Source organism: Sardina pilchardus, chromosome 17 (genome assembly GCF_963854185.1).
Source record: "Sardina pilchardus chromosome 17, fSarPil1.1, whole genome shotgun sequence".
Classification (NCBI taxonomy): Eukaryota; Metazoa; Chordata; class Actinopteri; order Clupeiformes; family Clupeidae; genus Sardina; species Sardina pilchardus.
In genome coordinates, this window is record NC_085010.1 from 18,105,288 (window position 1) to 18,131,346 (window position 26,059).

General features: G+C 38.5%; 1 protein-coding gene across 1 annotated transcript in view; it reads left to right on the forward strand.

The window, feature by feature from the left end:
• Positions 1-3,836: 3,836 nt before the first annotated feature.
• LOC134062005 (probable polypeptide N-acetylgalactosaminyltransferase 8) overlaps positions 3,837-26,059 on the forward strand; it is a 48,858-nt gene continuing 26,635 nt past the window's right edge. The window contains exons 1-7 of the mRNA XM_062517878.1: positions 3,837-4,050; positions 5,146-5,371; positions 5,524-5,690; positions 6,463-6,646; positions 8,219-8,416; positions 8,929-9,043; positions 9,174-9,359. Coding sequence (XP_062373862.1) covers positions 3,837-4,050; positions 5,146-5,371; positions 5,524-5,690; positions 6,463-6,646; positions 8,219-8,416; positions 8,929-9,043; positions 9,174-9,359 — 1,290 coding nt within the window. The remainder of the gene's footprint in view (positions 4,051-5,145; positions 5,372-5,523; positions 5,691-6,462; positions 6,647-8,218; positions 8,417-8,928; positions 9,044-9,173; positions 9,360-26,059) is intronic.

Sequence of the window (26,059 nt, forward strand, 5' to 3'; positions counted from 1 at the left end):
TTATTTTGAGCACTGGTTGTTACTCATTGGATATCAAACTCCATGTCATGGTAGAGTAAGTTAAGCACCCACCCAATTAAACATGACCAAGGAAAAAGTGAACAGGACAACAATGCCATGCCACGGTAACCTACCTAAATCATAAAAGTTAACATTGCAAGATATTTTCTATGACATCAGAAATATTTTCTTTACCTTGTCAGTTTTTTGAACATTCATTTTATTTAATGAAAACATATATCCTTGAACTATGTGTGACTATTTTTCTAACCGAATGAAACCTAATTACGTTCACGTAGGCTACTTCTTAAAGTGACAGGCACTCAATTAGACCTACACACCACCCTGTAATATTATTAAAGACAAGTGTAATCAATATGAGGTATTCAAGGTAATATTTTTAGCTATAAGTAATTATGCAGATCCTAAAATACTATAAATCGTTAACAAAATATATCAAGTTTATGAATTCAAAATATGAGACACACCATCTTCTGTGTGTGTGGACTGGAGGTTTGAGCAGAGACTAGGATTGCCACTGCTGTGAGTTATCTGTATCCCCCTTATGGCAATACGGTTTTGCCTACATTTTTGTAATGTAATAAACATGGTCACACGTTATAAAACTATTTCAGCTTGTGTAGGCCTATCAGTGGTTTCTTAACAAATTGAACACATATTTTAACACATAGGGCCTATATTTCATTGAGAATGTGCTAGAGATATCATTTGACATTTCTGCTAGACAGATTTGCATCTAAATCTCTCCAGCACACACAAATTCAATTGCCAAAATACCTGTTTCACTCGATTTTTAAAAAGACTCGAAAGGACTAGAAAGTCAGACCGTAGGACTTGGGACTTGACTTGAGACTTGTTGGCCTTTGACTTGGACTTGACTCGGGACTTGCCTGCAGTGTTGCCAACTTAGCGACTTTGTCGCTAGATTTAGCGACTTTTGGCCGTCTCTGGCGACTGAAAATCTTATCTAGCGACTGACAACAAATCTGGCGACTTTTTCGTGTGTCTGGCGACTTTTCCCCTTTCCTTGTCTGAGTCGTCACTGCACTTCACGCAGCTCTGAGCTCTCGTTCTCCCTCCCTCTCCCGACCCCGGCCGCCTCTCCCTCCCGCTCCATACCCAGCTGTGTGCACCACCACGTTCGGTACGACTGACGTTCTACACGCAGCCGCGTGCTTTAAACGAGTATGTGGCTGCTCTGCTCAGTGGCAGCAAATGCAAGACAGCGGTCTGGATTCTGGACGCTCAAACGGCAGGCAGTAGTTGAGCTCGGACAAAAGTATAGCTTCCAAGAACTACAAGCAAGCATTAGGCTACAGATCTGTCAGCTAATCCTGGCCAACCCCTGCCATTTTATTTAATTATTGGCGTGATAGCCTATATGACGCAAAATGAAAGTAAATAAAACAGTGATCACGCAACTTCTGTTTTCAGTGATAGGCTGACCATGTGATAGAGCCACAATTAAACATTGTATCCATAAGTGAAGCGGGAACCATAACCTTCTGAGATTCACATGTTATAAAGTTATCAGGCTTCAATCAGTGAAAAGCAGATGCAGGGAATAGGTAGGAAATTACTGCTTTTCAGCCATGTAGCCTAATTTCATTCTGATGTGAGAAGATAGCAAAGTAGCCATACAGAAGTGTAAAGTGTATCAATTAACATATTAAACGAAATATATTTGAAATGGGCTCTAAAGTTGCTTATAGGCAATGTCTACTGTATTAGTAGCCTATGAGAAAAGCAAACAGGCATACATAGTTATTAAAGGGCCCTCAAAGTTTTTTTTTTGTTGTTGGGGGGGGGGGGCACGACGTAATTACGTAATTGATATGCAAATTAGCGTGTGACGTCATCTAGCGACATTTGGCGACTTTTGGAGCTGGCTTTAGCTACTTTCCATTTGAAATAGTTGGCAACACTGCTTGCCTGTCTTGACTCGGGACTTGACTCGGGACTTGAGGGCAATGAATTGAGACTAACTTGTGACTTGCCAAACAATGACTTTGTCCCACCTCTGCCTAATGGTGCCTTCATGTGCTATGGTAATTATGGTAAATACCAAAAGCCAAGGTCAAAAATGCACATGAACACCATCTCATGTGGTATTTTCCACTAGGCAACTCCTAGAATATTTTGATGGACGAGTTGCCGAGATGAGATAACCTTTGACATTTTCAACATGGCGGAGAGCCATGTAAGTAAGTGTCAGTGGTGTGGTGCATTTAGATTTCTGGCTGCCCAAGGGTAGAAGCTGTTCGGCAGTCTGTTTGTTTAGCCTCGAACCTCTTCCCTGAGGGCGGCATGCTAAACTTGCATGTCCGAGGACCTGCAAGAGTGGGCTTGCAATAATGCTAACAATGCTTACAATGCTAACCAGGTTGATCAGCTAACTTGGCTGATGATTTCTAGCAGTTATGCTAAAAATGCTAATGATGTTAACAATGTTATCTATCACTGTGTCTCAAACCGCGCACTTCTGCACTTAAAATACTTAATTTGAGTGCGTGAGGGCGTTTACACTGAAATTTCGAACGATACGAAGGGCACTGCAAGTCCCCGGATGGTGCACTCATAACAGTCAAAAAGTTGAGTGTGGAACGCTGGACACTTCTCGCCCTCAACGGACGCCATGTTGGCTAAATAACGGAAGGGGAGGGAGTATTTTCAAACTTGTGGAAATCGCGGTAGAGAAATCTGAAGCAGCAGCGGTGGAAAACACACTATACAGAGGTACAAGCAAGTTACAACATAAACTGTTCATGTTTTGACACAGTACGACCATGTCACGGTGGAATTGAGGACACCAATAAAAACATATTTAAACGTTACGATCGTCATTTCCGTGAAGTGCACGGAGGTTAGCGTTTGATATGAGACGACACTATTCTGTTAAAATGTGCACACTATGCCAGTAAGCACACAGGGCACATAGGGTGCTGTACGAAAGTGTACTCACGGAAGTAGTCGGTTTGAGACAGACTATTAACAATGCTAACCAGGTTGATTAGCTAATTTAGCAGATGATTTCTAGCATTTATGCTAACAATGCTAGCTTAGCTAATGACCTCTGTTATGTCAACAATGCTTAAAAAAAAGGCTAAAAAAAAAGTGGGACTGAAAAACGGGAATACCGGAAAAACGACAACCGGCAGCCATATGACATGACAAGCAAGCTACCGGTACACCGGATCGGGCCTGATTTTTTAAGTGTTGGAACCGCGTCAATAGCTCAAACGCTCTAGGAGCAGAGGGGTTCTCAAAAAGTATAATGTGCTTGCTTTGGAAGAACAATAGATGGGCTTGCCTTGCAGCAAGCCCAATAACAAGCGGTTGGGGTGATGGTGGTCTTGAGGGCCTCTTGTGTTATGTCTGAAGACAAAATGTTTTATTCGAAAAAACATAATTTATGCAATATAGCCAGAACCATACAAACCATACCCACTTACAAACCATACCCACTTTTGTAGCCTCACCTCAAAAAACAGGATTCTGCATCCTGCTGCTGTACCACAATTAAACAACCACAACCTGTTTTATCACAGTTTATAAACTTACAGTTAATAAGCTACTTGAATTTAAATATCAGGGTATCCCTCAAAGTATATTATGATCACAACCTTGATCCATCTGGCATCTGTTCAGGTTTGTGTAAAATAAGGGCAGTTGAACAGCCCTCAGGGTATTGCTTTGGATGGGGAGGAGTTTGGACCTTTGGTGAGTAAGATCTTTTCTGCCTCTTCACTGTTTTCCATTCTCTACTTGAGAGGGAATCTGGTGCATGTCTTGCATGCACAGAACTGCTCGGAGGGATGGCGAGGGCGAGGTGTGTTCGAGGGCTTGTGCCTTGCATGGTCATAGCTGCCACATCGCTGTATCTGACTTGGGTCAATTTGAAGATCCTCTCCAAGAGAGAGAGCACGGTGGAGGAGCATAGGAATGATCACTTTAAAACAAATTACTCCATGCAGGGCACTGGTATTCTAGAGAGACTAGAGAGAATGGAGGCCCAGATGAACAAATTAGGTAAGAAGACTTTCTGCTTATACTTGTCCATTGGCCGCAGAGCATCTTTCCAGCTCGCAGCAGCTGTTGCACTCTACAGTTTGGTGCCTGTTAGATTATAGAAGGTGATACTGATACACTGATTTATGCCACAGTGTTGTTGATAACCCTCTGAATTTCTCTGTGAGGACCGAATGGCCATAGTCCCATTATTATGTAATTAGATTTATGCCCCCGCCAATGGGGATCCTGTACACCAGGGGTGCCTAACCTTTTTTAGCAGGTGAGGTGACCCCATTTGGCGACCCCAATCATTCACGTGTAGCGAGAGAAAGCGTAACTTTTAGATTTCCCCCAAATGTCCTTAAATGCCTGATTGTTTTGCTACTTTGTTTTGAACACTGATCAAGCATAATTCCATCAATCAAACATCTCATGCAGGCTGTCTAAGGTTATCTTTACTTAGCTAGATTGTAATAAAGGATCTGTTTCTTAACTTGGACATAATTTGAATATACATTTTTAAATTTAGTTGTATAATTTTATGTAATGAACTAGTCAATTGTAAGATATCTCAGCCCAATTTGGATTTCACATGGGGTCCAGACCCTAAGGTTGAGAATGCTATAAACAATAAAACAATAATAATACATTAAGAAAAAAAAACATTGAACAATTATTAACAAGAGGTATGTGAAAATGAGATGGTGAGTGCATACCGTGGACATACACTCACTACATACTTTGAGTCTGGTAACAGAGGGGTTTGTACATGTTATATGGTTAGTAAAATTAGGCTTGTAAAATTAGTAAAATTAGGCTTGTAAAATTGCAATTGAGTTTATTATTTAAAAATCTAAGTTGAATATATAATATTTTAACATCAAAAAACACAGTGTAATACTCAATTCATCCATTCCATGTCCTCTTTAAACTTGTATACTTGTATAAGCCAAGTATAGTTAAATTTAATGTATCTCTGATCAGTAGACAAAAAGTAAGCTATACATATCCTTAGTTTGTAATAAGTGGATCGACAGTACACTTCAATAAACTTATATTTGCTAAGGGTTGACCAAACAGTGTTGTACAAAATGATGACTGGTGTGATCTCAGTCAGCTCCCATCACAAACACGAGGAGAGACGGGTGGATGAAGTGAAGAAGGAGAAGATGGTCAAAAAGCTGTACCCAAACTCACCTCTTTTCAAAAACTGGGATGCTGCCCTGACCGAAAGAGAACAGATGGAAGCAGAGGAGTTGTTTCAGAAGTATGGCTACAATACCTTTCTGAGCAACCGTTTGCCATCGGACAGGGAGCTACCTGAAACTCGACATTATAGGTCAGTTGTGAGCAGTGCAGGGATTCAGCTATTTTTGAATTTCCCCTTGGGGATGAATAAAGTATCTATTTATCTATGTCTGTCTGTCTGTTGTCAAGCACCAACAACTGTTAGAACTCAGTGAGACACAGTTGTTTTCGACTGTGTTGCAGGTGTTTGGAGCGGGAATACCCAAAAGATCTGCCCACCATTAGTGTTGTGCTGATCTTCCTTGATGAGGCCCTGTCCATAATCAAGAGGGCCATCACCAGCATCATCAACAGGACCCCTGCTCACCTCCTCAGAGACATCATCCTGGTGGATGACCACAGCTCCAACGGTTGGTTTCTCAAGCTGTCTCTCATTTGTCATGATGCCAGGTTTCACACGATCTAGGATCCAGTTCCGTGTTTGGCAAATGAAACAAGACCTGGGTCAGTGTGTAGGCTGCCCTGGGCTGTATGCAATGTGTACATATGTATACATTTGAGGTGTCATCCTGGGGTGTAACTTAGTGGGTAAACTATAAATTCTGTGATCAGGCAGAACACGACGCGGTCACCGGTAAGGCGGACCACGTAACTTTAGTCTTCGAGAGAGACATGCCCATTGATACTGTATATATACATCTCTGTAGAAACCGAGGACGAGGGAACAGAGAGGAGAGACCGAGAGCAGATGCCACCCACACAAAAGCAACACAGCCAGTTTAAAAAAGATAACCCTTGGCTAATTGTCAATAGCCAGTCAGAGTAGCCTAAACTTGCCCAGTTATTTCTCAAAGGACTTTTATCATGTCTGGTATTTGAAGCCATGTAGTGTCATCCACAATTATTTTACTCTAGATTGTATGTTTTGGTAGGCTAATTATGATAAATTAAACTTTATTTCAGGCTACAGCTACATGCAAATGAGACTTGTATATTTTTGATATACAAGTCTATAAGTCACAGGACTAGCCAAACTATTAAAAAAAAGTGTGACTTATAGTCTGGGAAATACAGTATAATGCCTTGTGATTATTGTGTTACGGATGATTCTGTATGATATATGTAGTTTTTATGAGTAAATTGTATGAGTATGTGTAACTGTAAAATCATATATCTTGACAGGTGACCTGAAGGAGCCATTAAATGCCTTTGTGAGCCTCATTCATGAGACAAGGCCTGGCTTGGTGAAACAGGTTAGGCACTCCAGCCAGCTGGGCCTAAGTCAGACTAGAATTTCGGGGTGGAAGGTTGCCAGTGGTGATGTGGTTGCCATTTTGGATGCCCATATTGAGGTCAACAAGGGCTGGTAGGTTAAACAGAGGTGTGTTAATATTTGTGAACATACTGTAGGCGAACGTTTTGCAAACAGGTTTCTGTTTGCCTTGAGTTATTGGCAGACTTTTGCAAACACCTGTGAGCAGTTTGAGGAGGTAGTTCTCACGAACATATGGCGGAGCTGGAATGTGAGCTGGATGAAGTGTTATAGATAGATAGATAGATAGATAGATAGATACTTTATTGTCCCCGGTTTTGGTCTCGGACATCTGGTCACCCTACTATGAGATCAACAGAAAGGTGGGGGAGACGTCACCAATGAAGTCAGGATGCCAGAACAGAGGAAGAGGAAGCAGAATTTTCATGTTAACCTTCTCAGAGAATTTCACTCCAGAGACCAAGTGGAGGAGCAGAGGAGCCAGAGGAGCAGTTTTTTCCCTGTCAGGACCACCTTACAGACAAGTCCCCTCAGCAGAAGAGCTACCGGGTGCCAGAGAGGTTGGTGGGTTCCTCGAGGGAAGAGCTGGAGGTCATGCTGTCGCAGAGCCTTCCTCTAGTGACTGGTGCGGCCCAGTGGTGTTGGTGCCGAAGTGTGATAGATAGCACCATAAGATTTTACATAGACTTCCGGCAAGTCAGTGCCCTCAGTAAGGTGGACTCTAACGCGGGCAAGGGAGATCACAGCTTTCCGGACCCCCTTTGGCCTTGCGCAGGCATGCGTATTGGCGGGTGTCCACGAGTTTGCTGCGGCGTACCTTGATTATTGATTTACAGCAGTACCTGGCAGGGTCATCCGTACCACCTCAAATTAGTTCTTGGACGTATCTGGGAAGCAGGTTGACTATCAATCCAAAGAATTGCGCTTTGAAGCAGAAAGAAGTCTGCTACCTGGGCTATGCGATTTGCAAAGGTGTGATCCAGCCACAAGAGGAGAAATTGGATGCCATTTGCAACTGCACACCTCCGACTACAAGCAAAAAGGTGAGATCCGTTTTGAGGTTAGTGGGATGGTATTGGAGGTGTATCCCAAACTTCTTCAAGAGAACCGCCACCCTTTCAGATCTCACGAGAGCTGCTATGTCAAACAGAGTGGTCTGGACGGAGCAGTGCGAGTCTGCTTTCAAGGGTGCAGTCTGAGGTGACTCTGTGGTGACTCTGCCTTGCTGAGCCCAGACATCAATTCATTGTCCAGACAGATGTTATGATGTTATTGTAGGTCAAGTCACATTTCCAGTTTGTTTCACAACAAATTACACAGATTGCACCTTCAGGCAAAGACATTTATTCATAACTAAAGTCATATCATTGTAAGTGTGATTATGCCAATTTCTGAGTTGTGTCTGAATTTCTGAATGTAATGGCTTATGTTGAGCATTTTGAGACATTCTTCCAACCATTTCATAATAATTTCACTTCATTGTGATGCATTGTTCACTTTTTGTGTCATCTAAACCCTTTCAACAAGAAAAACAAAACGCTTGAACGTTTTATTTTGCTCCCAAACTACCTCTGCAGCATTAACAGTTAAAATGAAATTAACCTTGTGGGAACAACTACACTGATAATGGAACTCTTTTCTATATATTTGTCCCTGTGTGCTTAGGGCAGAGCCACTTCTGGCGCGTATCAAGGAAGACCGCACTGTGGTGCTATCACCTGTGTTTGACAAAGTGAGCTGCTATGATCTGAAGTTGACAAAGTACATTCCTTTTGCCCAAGGCTTTGACTGGGCTATGTGGTGCAAGTATGAGGCATTCTCCCCACAGTGGTATGCCAGAAATGACGAAACACTTCCTGGAAAGTGAGTTCTTGTTGTTTTATGGACCATTTCCATCCAGTGTGCCCCCAACAAAGACCCAGAATACTGGCCTAGTTATTTCTTATTCTTAATCAATCGGCCATTTATTCTTAGTAAATCCTTCATGAGTAACTAGTTGGTTTGTTCGTACGACTACGGGTATACGTATATTGAGAAATGTCATAAACCAGATGAAGTTAAGGATTTACCTGGAGCAAACCACTTATTCCTTAAGAATAAGAAATAGCTGAACAATTAATGATCTAATAAATGTGTAATGACATTTACCACAGCCCCTATTAAAGGGATATTCCGCCATTTTTGGAAATAAACTAATTTCCCACCTCCCCTCGAGCAAAACAATCGATATTGACCTTTTTCCTGTTCATCCAGCCATTCTGTGAGTCTGTGGCGGAATGTCCCTTTAAGCATTAATGGCTAGCATGTGTGACCTAAGATAAAGTCTTATGATATGGTATAAAATGGTGTACATAACTTCCTAAATGTGTTGACAGAAGTCCATCCGTTATGGGGATACTGGTGGCAGATCGTGTTTTCTTTGGGGAGATTGGAGCTCTGGATCCTGGCATGAAAGTCTATGGCGGAGAAAATGTTGAATTTGGAATTAGAGTGAGTTTCATCAGGTGCCAAATGAAAGCAAGGAAAAAAATAGCGATTTTCTGTGACAAATAAGACTAAATACTGTGAGAACGCTGAGGAGTGGGCCCTGAACTCACCTCATGGGAATGGCTAATTTCAGGTGTGGCTGTGTGGTGGTAGCATTGAGGTGATTCCCTGTTCCAAGATTGCTCACCTGGAGAGAGCGCGTAAACCTTACATGCCAGACCTGAATCACGTGTTGCAGAGAAACGCTCTCCGGTTGGCTGAGGTATGGCTGGATGACTACAAGTACAATGTCAACATTGCCTGGAGGCTCCCTCTACAGGTGAAACAATACACTGGAAAAATAATACGATGTGAATGACCAAATACAGTGAATTTCAGAAATAAATACAAAATGTAATCTTTTGAAGTTAAAAAGGGAAAGGCTATTTGTACCCCTGGTACAATTAGTAGGCCTATAGTATAGTATAGTATAATATAGTATACAGTATATACTCCAGTGATCCAGTGAGGGAAATTCGGTCTTTGCATTTATCTAAATAATAATCTAAATGAATCGCATATAGAATTTTTGCTGTTTAATTTAAATGAATCAAGGAATAATCATTGACATTAAAGTTTTAAAAAAAACTCTTGTATTACTATTTTCACTGTTCTAATAATGGCCATAACAATCTACAACATAACCTAATATGCTGAGGAAATTAATTCAAAAGGGCTCCAGGAAGAAGATATTTTCAGGACAATGAAAATAAACTAGAAATGCAATTCCAAGGAATTACCAATGCATGAAAATGCAGAAATAGATAGATAATGTAGATATGGTTACTAAGGTGTAGCTAGGGTAAACATGGTGGTTGCATAGTTTACAGAGAGTTGATAGTGTGAAGGTAGACAGTTTAAAGATGAAACGTTCCAGTTCTAACTTAACTAATGATTTCTATTCATGTTAAAATGTTGATTAGCTAACTTAGCTAATGATTTCTAGCAGTTACGCTAAAAATGCTTATTATGCTAGCAATGCTAACTTTACTAACAATGCTAACCAGGTTGATTAGCTAACTGAACCGATGATTTCTAGCAGTAATGCTAAAAATGCTAACTATGCTAACAATGCTAAATTTGCTAACAATGCTAACCAGGTTGATTAGCTAACTTAGTTGATGATTTTTTGCAGTCATGCTAAAAATGCTAACTATGCTAACAATGCTAACCATGCTAACTTGCTAGTAAGGACTTTTATTTTGAAACATTTGTTGCTAGGGTATCCATGGTGGCCGCTATCAGGAAGCAAGAAGTTACTGCAGTATAATCATGTTGGTTGCTATGGAAACGGCCATAAACACTTAATTTTAATGGTTGCTATGTTGGTTGCTAGGTACATGGAGGTTTCATGTAGTTGACTGGAGGCATAGTGGATGATAACTGACAGTTGGAATGGTTGAACAGTTCAATAGTTGAGTAGTTTCAATGGTTAAATGATTTAATAGTGTATTATTGCAGTGAGGACCTTTATTTTGAAACAGTTGTGGACAGATGAAGTAGTGAAACAGGATCTGTAGTCTTAATGAGATTGTATGCTTAAAGAGTCACTTCACCCCATAACTCCACCCACTTCACATTTCTGAAAACGGCTTTCAAAATGGGCGAGACGTTCTGAAATTTGGAGAGAGAGTGCAGCACTGCTGCAACCAATCAACCATGGTGATTTCGTGTCAATCTGGTAATGAGTGCTGCAGACATGGCTTATCACAGGTAGGCTAATCAGGGCAGCAGGTGTTGGGGCGTTTCAGTCCTAATTTGTAACGACCCGGTGACGTAGTGTCGGACTAGAAGTGCAGGACAACGTCATCATTCCAATAGTATTTTGGACCAACATGCCATGGCATGTTTTCAAACGGTAGTATGCGCGAGAGAGCAATATCTCCAATACAAAATCAGACGAAATGTTACGTTTGTCGAGAAACACGATTTTTGTCAATATTAACCCTGGTAATAGTACAGTTCACCACTTATGAGTATTTTCAATCAATCAACAGCTCAAAAAACCTATTTTAGGGTGCAGTGACCCTTTAAAGCCTGAGACAGAAGGTGCCTCTCATAGCGTTTACGCGTCCTCTCTCGCTCCTTACTGATCTACATAAAGAATGATGGAGCGGCAACAATGGGATAGTTTAGCCCTTCTTCTATCTTTCTTTATGTAGATCATTGAGGAGCGAGGGAGGACATATAAACGGTGCTTGAGAGGGACCCACAGTAAATACTTTAAAAGTTTTATGTAGATAGTCTAATTAATGTTGATAGACAGAATGTTTAATGGATGTTGATAGGCAGATTATTTAATAGATATTGATTGACAGTTTAATGGGTGGATGAGTGAATGGTCTGAAGAAGATGAATGGATAGAAGGTTGGATGGAATGTGCCTTACATTCTTGTTAAGAGAGACACTGATACAGCTCTCTGAGAGTAGTTGACACAGGTGTAATCAATTTAACTGGCTAGTCTTAAGAGAGCCAGAGTACTCTTAAAGCCTGAGACAGAGTAAATAATTAAAAAGTTGAATGTAGATAGTCTAATTAATGTTGATAGACAGAGAGTTTAATGGATGTTGATAGACAGATTGTTTAATAGATGTTGATAGACAGTTTAATGGGTGGATGAGTGAATGGTCTGAAGAAGATGAATGGATAGAATGTTGGATGGAATGTGCCTTATATTCTTGTAGAATGGAGAGACACAGCTCTCTACTGAGAGTAGTGGATACAGATACAGGTGTAATCAATTTAACTGGCTAGTCTCAAGAGAGCCAGCCTGAGACAGAGTAGATTGTTTAAAAGTTCAATGTAGAGCGTCTAATTGATGTTGTTGATAGGCAGACTGTTTAGAATGGGTGGATGAGTGAATGGTTTGAAGAAGATGAATGGATATAAAGTTGGATGGAATTAGGAGGACTTATTACAGTGCATGAAAATGCACTGTACTGTTCTTCCAAGGCTTCTTCTTATCTTTATTTTTCTTCTTCTAACGCGCGCAATTCAGCTTGAACCGTTTAACGTAGAAACTTCATTCAAACTTTGTTGCGTAGGTCTCGCTTATGCCATGTGTGCTTTGTATTTTTCAACTTTGTAACTTTTATACTTTTTAAACTATGAATTAAAAAACGATTTCCCCATAGATTTAACATTGAGCTATTTCCCCATAGACTTAACATTGCTCATTATGACATCACGGCAGCAATTAGAATCTTACGCCAGGTGGCCGGCCACCTGGGCACCAACTGTCAGTTTCTCTGGCTTTAAGCATACAGTCTCTCAGAAGACTACATATCCTGTTAACTGTTTCCTCTTTCCACAACTGTTTCAAAATAAAAGTCCTCACTGCAATAATACACTATTAAATCATTTAACCATTGAAACTACTCAACTGACAGTTGGAATGGTTGAACAGTTAAATAGTTATCATCCACTATGCCTCCAGTCAACTACATGAAACCTCCATGTACCTAGCAACCAACATAGCAACCATTAAAATTAAGTGTATATGACCGTTTCCATAGCAACCAACATGATAATACTGCAGTAACTTCTTGTTTCCTGATAGTGGCCACCATGGATACCCTAGCAACAAATGTTTCAAAATAAAAGTCCTCACTAGCAAGTTAGCTAGTTAGCATGGTAAGCATAGTTAGCATTGTTAACATAGTTAGCATTTTTAGCATAACTGCAAAAAATCATCAACTAAGTTAGCTAATCAACCTGGTTAGCATTGTTAGCAAATTTAGCATTGTTAGCATAGTTAGCATTTCTAGCATTACTGTTAGAAATCATCGGTTAAGTTAGCTAATCAACCTGGTTAGCATTGTTAGTAAAGTAGCATTGCTAGCATAATTAGCATTTTAGCGTAACTGCTAGAAATCATTAGCTAAGTTAGCTAATCAACATTTTAACATGAATAGAAATCATTAGTTAAGTTAGAACTGGAATGTTTCATCTTTAAACTGTCTACCTTCACACTATCAACTCTCTGTAAACTATGCAACCACCATGTTTACGCTAGCTACACCTTAGTAACCATATCTACATCATCTATCTATTTTTGCATTTTCATGCACTGGTAATTCCTTGGAATTGCATTTCTAGTTTTGATACTGTTGTGCGCAGAGGATACAGGGGAACAGAATATGTAGTCTTCAGAGAGGAGCCTGAGAGAAACTGACAGTTGGTGCCCAGGTGGCCAGCCACCTGGCATAAGATTCTAATTGCTGCCGTGATGTCATAATGAGCAATGTTAAGTCTATGGGGGAAATGGTAATAGTTTTTAACTAATAGTTTAAAAAGTATAAAAGTTACAAAGTTGAAAAATACAAAGCACACATCGCGTAAGTAAGACCTACGCGACATAGTTTGAATGGAGTTTCTACGTTAAGCGGTTGAAGCTGAATTGCGTGCGTTAGAAGAAGAACTTGAAATGCAATTCCAAGGAATTACCAGTGCATGAAAATGCAAAAATAGATAGATAATGTAGATATGGTTACTAAGGTGTAGCTAGGGTAAACATGGTGGTTGCATAGTTTACAGAGAGTTGATATTGTGAAGGTAGACAGTTTAAAGATGAAACGTTCCAGTTCTAACTTAACTAATGATTTCTATTCATGTTAAAATGTTGATTAGCTAACTTAGCTAATGATTTCTAGCAGTTACTCTAAAAATGCTTACTATGCTAGCAATGCTAACAATGCTAACCAGGTTGATTAGCTAACTTAACCGATGATTTCTAGCAGTAATGCTAAAAATGCTAACTATGTTAACAATGCTAAATTTGCTAACAATGCTAACCAGGTTGATTATCTAACTTAGTTGATGATTTTTTGCAGTTATGCTAAAAATGCTAACTATGCTAACAATGCTAACTATGCTAACCATGGTAACTAGCTAACTTGCTAGTGAGGACTTTTATTTTGAAACATTTGTTGCTAGGGTATCCATGGTGGCCACTATCAGGAAACAAGAAGTTACTGCAGTATAATCATGTTGGTTGCTATGGAAACGGTCATAAACACGTTTTAATGGTTGCTATGTTGGTTGCTAGGTACATGGAGGTTTCATGTAGTTGACTGGAGGCATAGTGGATGATAACTGACAGTTGGAATGGTTGAACAGTTCAATAGTTGAGTAGTTTCAATGGTTAAATGATTTAATAGTGTATTATTGCAGTGAGGACCTTTATTTTGAAACAGTTGTGGACAGAGGAAGTAGTGAAACAGGATCTGTAGTCTTAATGAGATTGTATGCTTAAAGCCTGAGACAGAAGGTGCTTCTAATAGCGTTTACGCGTCCTCTCTCGCTCCTCACTGATCTACATAAAGAATGATGGAGCGGCAACAATGGGATAGTCTAGCCCTTCTTCTATCTTTCTTTATGTAGATCATTGTGGATCGAGGAGCGAGGGAGGACATATAAACGCTGCTTGAGAGGGACCCACAGTAAATACTTTAAAAGTTTTATGTAGATAGTCTAATTAATGTTGATAGACAGAATGTTTAATGGATGTTGATAGGCAGATTATTTAATAGATATTGATTGACAGTTTAATGGGTGGATGAGTGAATGGTCTGAAGAAGATGAATGGATAGAAGGTTGGATGGAATGTGCCTTACATTCTTGTTAAGAGAGACACTGATACAGCTCTCTGAGAGTAGTTGACACAGGTGTAATCAATTTAACTGGCTAGTCTTAAGAGAGCCAGAGTACTCTTAAAGCCTGAGACAGAGTAAATAATTAAAAAGTTGAATGTAGATAGTCTAATTATAGTGCATGAAAATGCACTATACTGTTATTCCAAGTCTTCTTATTATTACAGTGCATGAAAATGCACTGTACTGTTCTTCCTAGTCTTCTACTTCAACTTCTTATTATTCTTCTTCTAACGCACGCAATTCAGCTTGAACCGTTTAACGTAGAAACTTCATTCAAACTGTGTTACGTAGATCTTGCTTAGGACATTGGAGGGATGTATTTTTCAATTTTGAAACTTTTATACTTTTTAAACTATTAGTTAAAAACTATTACAATTTCCCCCATAGACTTAACATTGCTCATTATGACATCATGGCAGCAATTAGAATCTTACGCCAGGTGGCCGGCCACCTGGGCACCAACTGTCAGTTTCTCTGGCTTTAAGCATACAGTCTCTCAGAAGACTACACATATCCTGTTAAACTGTTTCCTCTGTCCACCACTGTTTCAAAATAAAAGTCCTCACTGCAATAATACACTATAAAATCATTTAACCATTATAACTACTCAACTATTTAACTGTTTAACCATTCCCACTGTCAGTTATCATCAACTATGCCTCCGGTCAACTTCATGAAACCTCCATGTACCTAGCAACCAACATAGCAACCATTAAAATTAAGCGTTTATGACCGTTTCCATAGTAACCAACATGATTATACTGCAGTAACTTCTTGTTTCCTGATAGTGGCCACTGTGGATACCCTAGCAACAAATGTTTCAAAATAAAAGTCCTCACTAGCAAGTTAGCTAGTTAGCATGGTTAGCATTGTTAACATTGTTAGCATAACTGCAAAAAATCATCAATTAAGTTAGCTAATCAACCTGGTTAGCATTGTTAGTTAAGTTAGCATTGCTAGCATAGTTAGCATTTTTAGCATAACTGTTAGAAATCATTAGCTAAGTTAGCTAATCAACATTTTAACATGAATAGAAATCATTAGTTAAGTTAGAACTGGAATGTTTCAGCTTTAAACTGTCTACCTTCACACTATCAACTCTCTGTAAACTATGCAACCACCATGTTTACCCTAGCTACACCTTCGTAACCATATCTACATTATCTATCTATTTTTGCATTTTCATGCACTGGTAATTCCTTGGAATTGCATTTCTAGTTAAACTTCTTCTTCTAACGCAGCCAATTCAGCTTCAACCGTTTAACGTAGAAACTTCATTCAAACGTTGTTGCGTAGGTCTTGCTTATGCCATGCCTGCTTTGTATTTTTCAACTTTGTAACTTTTATACTTTTTAAACTATTAGTTAAAAACTATTACAATTTCCCCCATAGACTTAACATTGCTCATTATGACATCACGGCAGCAATTAGAATCTTAGGCCAGGTGGCCGGCCACCTGGGCACCAACTGTCAGTTTCTCTGGCTTTAAGCATACATTCTCTCAGAAGACTACATATCCTGTTAACTGTTTCCTCTGTCCACAACTGTTTCAAAATAAAAGTCCTCACTGCAATAATACAATATTAAATCATTTAACCATTGAAACTACTCAACTATTGAACTGTTCAACCATTCCAACTGTCAGTTATCATCCACTATGCCTCCAGTCAACTACATGAAACCTCCATGTACCTAGCAACCAACATAGCAACCATTAAAATTAAGCGTTAATGACCGTTTCCATAGCAACCAACATGATTATACTGCAGTAACTTCTTGTTTCCTGATAGTGGCCACCATGGATACCCTAGCAACAAATGTTTCAAAATAAAAGTCCTCACTAGCAAGCTAGCTAGTTAGCATAGTTAGCATTGTTAGCATAGTTAGCATTTTTAGCATAACTGCAAAAAATCATCAACTAAGTTAGCTAATCAACCTGGTTAGCATTGTTATCAAATTTAGCATTGTTAGCATAGTTAGCATTTTTAGCATTGCTGCTAGAAATCATTGGTTAAGTTAGCTAATCAACCTGGTTAGCATTGTTAGTAAAGTTAGCATTGCTAGCATAATTAGCATTTTTAGCGTACCTGCTAGAAATCATTAGCTAAGTTAGCTAATCAACATTTTAACATGAATAGAAATCATTAGTTAAGTTAGAATTGGAATGTTTCATCTTTAAACAGTCTACCTTCACACTATCAACTCTCTGTAAACTATGCAACCACCATGTTTACCCTAGCTACACCTTAGTAACCATATCTACATTATCTATCTATTTCTGCATTTTCATGCACTAGTAATTCCTTGGAATTGCGTTTCTAGTTAATGTTGATAGACAGAGAGTTTAATGGATGTTGATAGACAGATTGTTTAATAGATGTTGATATACAGTTTAATGGGTGGATGAGTGAATGGTCTGAAGAAGATGAATGGATAGAATGTTGGATGGAATGTGCCTTATATTCTTGTAGAATGGAGAGACACAGCTCTCTACTGAGAGTAGTGGATACAGATACAGGTGTAATCAATTTAACTGGCTAGTCTCAAGAGAGCCAGCCTGAGACAGAGTAGATTGTTTAAAAGTTCAATGTAGAGCGTCTAATTGATGTTGTTGATAGGCAGACTGTTTAGAATGGGTGGATGAGTGAATGGTTTGAAGAAGATGAATGGATATAAAGTTGGATGGAATTAGGAGGACTTATTACAGTGCATGAAAATGCACTGTACTGTTCTTCCAAGGCTTCTTCTTATCTTTATTTTTCTTCTTCTAACGCGCGCAATTCAGCTTGAACCGTTTAACGTAGAAACTTCATTCAAACTTTGTTGCGTAGGTCTCGCTTATGCCATGTGTGCTTTGTATTTTTCAACTTTGTAACTTTTATACTTTTTAAACTATGAATTAAAAAACGATTTCCCCATAGATTTAACATTGAGCTATTTCCCCATAGACTTAACATTGCTCATTATGACATCACGGCAGCAATTAGAATCTTACGCCAGGTGGCCGGCCACCTGGGCACCAACTGTCAGTTTCTCTGGCTTTAAGCATACAGTCTCTCAGAAGACTACATATCCTGTTAACTGTTTCCTCTTTCCACAACTGTTTCAAAATAAAAGTCCTCACTGCAATAATACACTATTAAATCATTTAACCATTGAAACTACTCAACTATTTAACTGTTCAACCATTCCAACTGTCAGTTATCATCCACTATGCCTCCAGTCAACTACATGAAACCTCCATGTACCTAGCAACCAACATAGCAACCATTAAAATTAAGTGTATATGACCGTTTCCATAGCAACCAACATGATAATACTGCAGTAACTTCTTGTTTCCTGATAGTGGCCACCATGGATACCCTAGCAACAAATGTTTCAAAATAAAAGTCCTCACTAGCAAGTTAGCTAGTTAGCATGGTAAGCATAGTTAGCATTGTTAACATAGTTAGCATTTTTAGCATAAAAGCAAAAAATCATCAACTAAGTTAGCTAATCAACCTGGTTAGCATTGTTAGCAAATTTAGCATTGTTAGCATAGTTAGCATTTCTAGCATTACTGTTAGAAATCATCGGTTAAGTTAGCTAATCAACCTGGTTAGCATTGTTAGTAAAGTAGCATTGCTAGCATAATTAGCATTTTAGCGTAACTGCTAGAAATCATTAGCTAAGTTAGCTAATCAACATTTTAACATGAATAGAAATCATTAGTTAAGTTAGAACTGGAATGTTTCATCTTTAAACTGTCTACCTTCACACTATCAACTCTCTGTAAACTATGCAACCACCATGTTTACGCTAGCTACACCTTAGTAACCATATCTACATTATCTATCTATTTTTGCATTTTCATGCACTGGTAATTCCTTGGAATTGCATTTCTAGTTTTGATACTGTTGTGCGCAGAGGATACAGGGGAACAGAATATGTAGTCTTCAGAGAGGAGCCTGAGAGAAACTGACAGTTGGTGCCCAGGTGGCCAGCCACCTGGCATAAGATTCTAATTGCTGCCGTGATGTCATAATGAGCAATGTTAAGTCTATGGGGGAAATGGTAATAGTTTTTAACTAATAGTTTAAAAAGTATAAAAGTTACAAAGTTGAAAAATACAAAGCACACATCGCGTAAGTAAGACCTACGCGACATAGTTTGAATGGAGTTTCTACGTTAAGCGGTTGAAGCTGAATTGCGTGCGTTAGAAAAAGAACTAGAAATGCAATTCCAAGGAATTACCAGTGCATGAAAATGCAAAAGTAGATAGATAATGTAGATATGGTTACTAAGGTGTAGCTAGGGTAAACATGGTGGTTGCATAGTTTACAGAGAGTTGATATTGTGAAGGTAGACAGTTTAAAGATGAAACGTTCCAGTTCTAACTTAACTAATGATTTCTATTCATGTTAAAATGTTGATTAGCTAACTTAGCTAATGATTTCTAGCAGTTACGCTAAAAATGCTTACTATGCTAGCAATGCTAACAATGCTAACCAGGTTGATTAGCTAACTTAACCGATGATTTCTAGCAGTAATGCTAAAAATGCTAACTATGTTAACAATGCTAAATTTGCTAACAATGCTAACCAGGTTGATTATCTAACTTAGTTGATGATTTTTTGCAGTTATGCTAAAAATGCTAACTATGCTAACAATGCTAACTATGCTAACCATGGTAACTAGCTAACTTGCTAGTGAGGACTTTTATTTTGAAACATTTGTTGCTAGGGTATCCATGGTGGCCACTATCAGGAAACAAGAAGTTACTGCAGTATAATCATGTTGGTTGCTATGGAAACGGTCATAAACACGTTTTAATGGTTGCTATGTTGGTTGCTAGGTACATGGAGGTTTCATGTAGTTGACTGGAGGCATAGTGGATGATAACTGACAGTTGGAATGGTTGAACAGTTCAATAGTTGAGTAGTTTCAATGGTTAAATGATTTAATAGTGTATTATTGCAGTGAGGACCTTTATTTTGAAACAGTTGTGGACAGAGGAAGTAGTGAAACAGGATCTGTAGTCTTAATGAGATTGTATGCTTAAAGCCTGAGACAGAAGGTGCTTCTCATAGCGTTTACGCGTCCTCTCTCGCTCCTCACTGATCTACATAAAGAATGATGGAGCGGCAACAATGGGATAGTCTAGCCCTTCTTCTATCTTTCTTTATGTCGATCATTGTGGATCGAGGAGCGAGGGAGGACATATAAACGCTGCTTGAGAGGGACCCACAGTAAATACTTTAAAAGTTGTATGTAGATAGTCTAATTAATGTTGATAGTTAGAATGTTTAATGGATGTTGATAGGCAGATTGTTTAATAGATATTGATTGACAGTTTAATGGGTGGATGAGTGAATGGTCTGAAGAAGATGAATGGATAGAAGGTTGGATGGAATGTGCCTTATATTCTTGTTAAGAGAGACACTGATACAGCTCTCTGAGAGTAGTTGACACAGGTGTAATCAATTTAACTGGCTAGTCTTAAGAGAGCCAGAGTATCTTAAAGCCTGAGACAGAGTAAATAATTTAAAAGTTGAATGTAGATAGTCTAATTAATGTTGAAAGACAGAGAGTTTAATGGATGTTGATAGACAGATTGTTTAATAGATGTTGATAGACAGTTTAATGGGTGGATGAGTGAATGGTCTGAAGAAGATGAATGGATAGAATGTTGGATGGAATGTGCCTTATATTCTTGTAGAATGGAGAGACACAGCTCTCTACTGAGAGTAGTGGATACAGATACAGGTGTAATCAATTTAACTGGCTAGTCTTAAGAGAGCCAGCCTGAGACAGAGTAGATTGTTTAAAAGTTCAATGTAGAGCGTCTAATTGATGTTGTTGATAGGCAGACTGTTTAGAATGGGTGGATGAGTGAATGGTTTGAAGAAGATGAATGGATATAAAGTTGGATGGAATTAGGAGGACTTATTTTGATACTGTTGTGCGCAGAGGATACAGGGGAACAGAATATGTAGTCTTCAGAGAGGAGCCTGAGAGAAACTGACAGTTGGTGCCCAGGTGGCTGACCAGCTGGGGTAACATTCTAATTGCTGCCGTGATGTCATAATGAGCAATGTTAAGTCTATGGGGGAAATGGTGATAGTTTTTAACTAATAGTTTAAAAAGTATAAAAGTTACAAAGTTGAAAAATACAAAGCACATATGGCATAAGCAAGACCTACGCAACAAAGTTTGAATGAAGTTTCTACGTTAAACGGTTGAAGCTGAATTGCGAGCGTTAGAAGAAGTTTAATAACTAGAAATGCAATTCCAAGGAATTACCAGTGCATGAAAATGCAAAAATAGATAGATAATGTAGATATGGTTACTAAGGTGTAGCTAGGGTAAACATGGTGGTTGCATTGTTTACAGAGAGTTGATAGTGTGAAGGTAGACAGTTAAAAGATGAAACATTCCAGTTCTAACTTAACTAATGATTTCTATTCATGTTAAAATGTTGATTAGCTAACTTAGCTAATGATTTCTAGCAGTTACCCAAAAAATGCTAATTATGCTAGCAATGCTAACTTTACTAACAATGCTAACCAGGTTGATTAGCTAACTTAACCGATGATTTCTAGCAGTAATGCTAACAATGCTAACCAGGTTGATTAGATAACTTAGTTGATGATTTTTTGCAGTTATGCTAAAAAATGCTAACTATGCTAACAATGCTAACCATGCTAACTAGCTAACTTGCTAGTGAGGACTTTTATTTTGAAACATTTGTTGCTAGGGTATCCATGGTGGCCACTATCAGGAAACAAGAAGTTACTGCAGTATAATCATGTTGGTTGCTATGGAAACGGTCATAAACACTTAATTTTAATGGTTGCTATGTTGGTTGCTAGGTACATGGAGGTTTCATGTAGTTGACTGGAGGCATAGTGGATGATAACTGACAGTTGGAATGGTTGAACAGTTCAATAGTTGAGTAGTTTCAATGGTTAAATGATTTAATAGTGTATTATTGCAGTGAGGACTTTTATTTTGAAACAGTTGTGGACAGAGGAAACAGTTAACAGGATATGTAGTCTTCTAAGAGACTGTATGCTTAAAGCCAGAGAAACTGACAGTTGGTGCCCAGGTGGCCGGCCACCTGGCGTAAGATTCTAATTGCTGCCGTGATGTCATAATGAGCAATGTTAAGTCTATGGGGGAAATTGTAATAGTTTTTAACTAATAGTTTAAAAAGTATAAAAGTTACAAAGTTGAAAAATACAAAGCACACATCGCGTAAGTAAGACCTACGCGACATAGTTTGAATGGAGTTTCTACGTTAAGCGGTTGAAGCTGAATTGCGTGCGTTAGAAGAAGAACTAGAAATGCAATTCCAAGGAATTACCAGTGCATGAAAATGCAAAAATAGATAGATAATGTAGATATGGTTACTAAGGTGTAGCTAGGGTAAACATGGTGGTTGCATAGTTTACAGAGAGTTGATAGTGTGAAGGTAGACAGTTTAAAGATGAAACATTCCAGTTCTAACTTAACTAATGCTTTCTATTCATGTTAAAATGTTGATTAGCTAACTTAGCTAATGATTTCTAGCAGTTATGCTAAAAATGCTTATTATGCTAGCAATGCTAACTTTACTAATAATGCTAACCAGGTTGATTAGCTAACTTAACCGATGATTTCTAGCAGTAATGTTAAAAATGCTAACTATGCTAACAATGCTAAATTTGCTAACAATGCTAACCAGGTTGATTAGCTAACTTAGTTGATGATTTTTTGCAGTTATGCTAAAAATGCTAACTATGCTAACAATGCTAACTATGCTAACCATGCTAACTAGCTAACTTGCTAGTGAGGACTTTTATTTTGAAACATTTGTTGCTAGGGTATCCATGGTGGCCACTATCAGGAAACAATAAGTTACTGCAGTATAATCATGTTGGTTGCTATGGAAACGGTCATAAACACTTAATTTTAATGGTTGCTATGTTGGTTGCTAGGTACATGGAGGTTTCATGTAGTTGACTGGAGGCATAGTGGATGATAACTGACAGTTGGAATGGTTGAACAGTTCAATAGTTGAGTAGTTTCAGTGGTATTATTGCAGTGAGGACCTTTATTTTGAAACAGTTGTGGACAGAGGAAGTAGTGAAACAGGATCTGTAGTCTTAATGAGATTGTATGCTTAAAGCCTGAGACAGAAGGTGCCCCTCATATAGCGTTTATGCGTCCTCTCTCGCTCCTCACTGATCTACATAAAGAATGATGGAGCGGCAACAATGGGATAGTCTAGCCCTTCTTCTATCTTTCTTTATGTAGATCATTGAGGATCGAGGAGCGAGGGAGGACATATAAACGCTGCTTGAGAGGGACCCACAGTAAATACTTTAAAAGTTGTATGTAGATAGTCTAATTAATGTTGATAGACAGAATGTTTAATGGATGTTGATAGGCAGATTGTTTAATAGATATTGATTGACAGTTTAATGGGTGGATGAGTGAATGGTCTGAAGAAGATGAATGGATAGAAGGTTGGATGGAATGTGCCTTATATTCTTGTTAAGAGAGATACTGATACAGCTCTCTGAGAGTAGTTGATACAGGTGTAATCAATTTAACTGGCTAGTCTTAAGAGAGACAGAGTGTAGCCTACTCTTAAAGCCTGAGACAGAGTAAATAATTTAAAAGTTGAATGTAGATAGTCTAATTAATGTTGATAGACAGAGAGTTTAATGTATGTTGATAGACAGATTGTTTAATAGATGTTGATAGACAGTTTAATGGGTGGATGAGTGAATGGTCTGAAGAAGATGAATGGATAGAATGTTGGATGGAATGTGCCTTATATTCTTGTAGAATGGAGAGACACAGCTCTCTACTGAGAGTAGTGGATACAGATACAGGTGTAATCAATTTAACTGGCTAGTCTTAAGAGAGCCAGCCTGAGACAGAGTAGATTGTTTAAAAGTTGAATGTAGAGCGTCTTATTGATGTTGATAGGCAGACTGTTTAGAATGGGTGGATGAGTGAATGGTTTGAAGAAGATGAATGGATATAAAGTTGGATGGAATTAGGAGGACTTATTTTGATACTGTTGTGCGCAGAGGATACAAGGGAACATAATATGTAGTCTTCAGAGAGATTGTATGGTAGAGAAACTGACAGTTGGTGCCCAGGTGGCCGGCCACCTGGCCTAAGATTCTAATTGCTGCCGTGATGTCACAATGAGCAATGTTAAGTCTATGGGGAAATAGCTCAATGTTAAATCTATGGGGAAATCGTTTTTTAATTCATAGTTTAAAAAGTATGAAAGTTACAAAGTTGAAAAATACAAAGCACACATGGCATAAGCGAGACCTACGCAACAAAGTTTGAATGAAGTTTCTACGTTAAACGGTTCAAGCTGAATTGCGTGCGTTAGAAGAAGATTAACTAGAAATGCAATTCCAAGGAATTACCAGTGCATGAAAATGCAAAAATAGATAGATAATGTAGATATGGTTACTAAGGTGTAGCTAGCGTAAACATGGTGGTTGCATAGTTTACAGAGAGTTGATAGTGTGAAGGTAGACAGTTTAAAGATGAAACATTCCAGTTCTAACTTAACTAATGATTTCTATTCATGTTAAAATGTTGATTAGCTAACTCAGCTAATGAATTCTAGCAGTTATGCTAAAATGCTAATTATGCTAGCAATGCTACTTTACTAACAATGCTAACCAGGTTGATTAGCTAACTTAACCGCTGATTTCTAACAGTAATGCTAGAAATGCTAACTATGCTAACAATGCTAAATTTGCTAACAATGCTAACCAGGTTGATTAGCTAACTTAGTTGATGATTTTTTTGCAGTTATGCTAAAAATGCTAACTATGCTAACCATGCTAACTAGCGTACGCTAACCATGCTAACTAGCTAACTTGCTAGTGAGGACTTTTATTTTGAAACATTTGTTGCTAGGGTATCCATGGTGGCCACTGTCAGGAAACAAGAAGTTACTGCAGTATAATCATGTTGGTTGCTATGGAAACGGTCATGAACACTTAATTTTAATGGTTGCTATGTTGGTTGCTAGGTACATGGAGGTTTCATGTAGTTGACTGGAGGCATAGTTGATGATAACTGACAGTTGGAATGGTTGAACAGTTAAATAGTTGAGTAGTTTCAATGGTTAAATGATTTAATAGTGTATTATTGCAGTGAGGACTTTTATTTTGAAACAGTTGTGGACAGAGGAAACAGTTAACAGGATATGTAGTCTTCAGAGAGATTGTATGCTTAAAGCCAGAGAAACTGACAGTTGATACAGGTGTAATCAATTTAACTGGCTAGTCTTAGGAGAGCCAGAGTGTATCCTTAAAGCCTGAGACAGAGTAAATAATTTAAAAGTTGAATGTAGATAGTCTAATTAATGTTGATAGATAGAGAGTTTAATGGATGTTGATAGACAGTTTAATGGGTGGATGAGTCAATGGTCTGAAGAAGATGAATGGATAGAAAGTTGGATGGAATGTGCCTTATATTCTTGTCGAATGGAGACACAGCTCTCTACTGAGAGTAGTGGATACAGATACAGGTGTAATCAATTTAACTGGCTAGTCTTAAGAGAGCCAGAGTGTAGAGATACCTGAGACAGAGGAGATTGTTTAAAAGTTGAATGTAGATCGTCTAATTGATGTTGATAGGCAGACTGTTTAGAATGGGTGGATGAGTGAATGGTTTGAAGAAGATGAATGGATAGAAAGTTGGATGGAATGTGCCTTATATTCTTGTAGAATGGAGAGACACAGCTCTCTACTGAGAGTAGTGGATACAGATACAGGTGTAATCAATTTAACTGGCTAGTCTTAAGAGAGCCAGAGTGTAGAGATACCTGAGACAGAGGAGATTGTTTAAAAGTTGAATGTAGATCGTCTAATTGATGTTGATAGGCAGACTGTTTAGAATGGGTGGATGAGTGAATGGTTTGAAGAAGATGAATGGATAGAAAGTTGGATGGAATGTGCCTTATATTCTTGTAGAATGGAGAGACACAGCTCTCTACTGAGAGTAGTGGATACAGATACAGGTGTAATCAATTTAACTGGCTAGTCTTAAGAGAGCCAGAGTGTAGAGATACCTGAGCCTGAGACAGAGGAGATTGTTTAAAAGTTGAATGTAGATCGTCTAATTGATGTTGATAGGCAGACTGTTTAGAATGGGTGGATGAGTGAATGGTTTGAAGAAGATGAATGGATAGAAAGTTGGATGGAATTAGGAAGACTTATGTTGATACAGTTGATGGAGGTTTCATGTAGTTTACTGGAGGCATAGTGGATGATACTGACAGTTGGAATGGTTGAACAGTTCAATAGTTGAGTAGTTTCA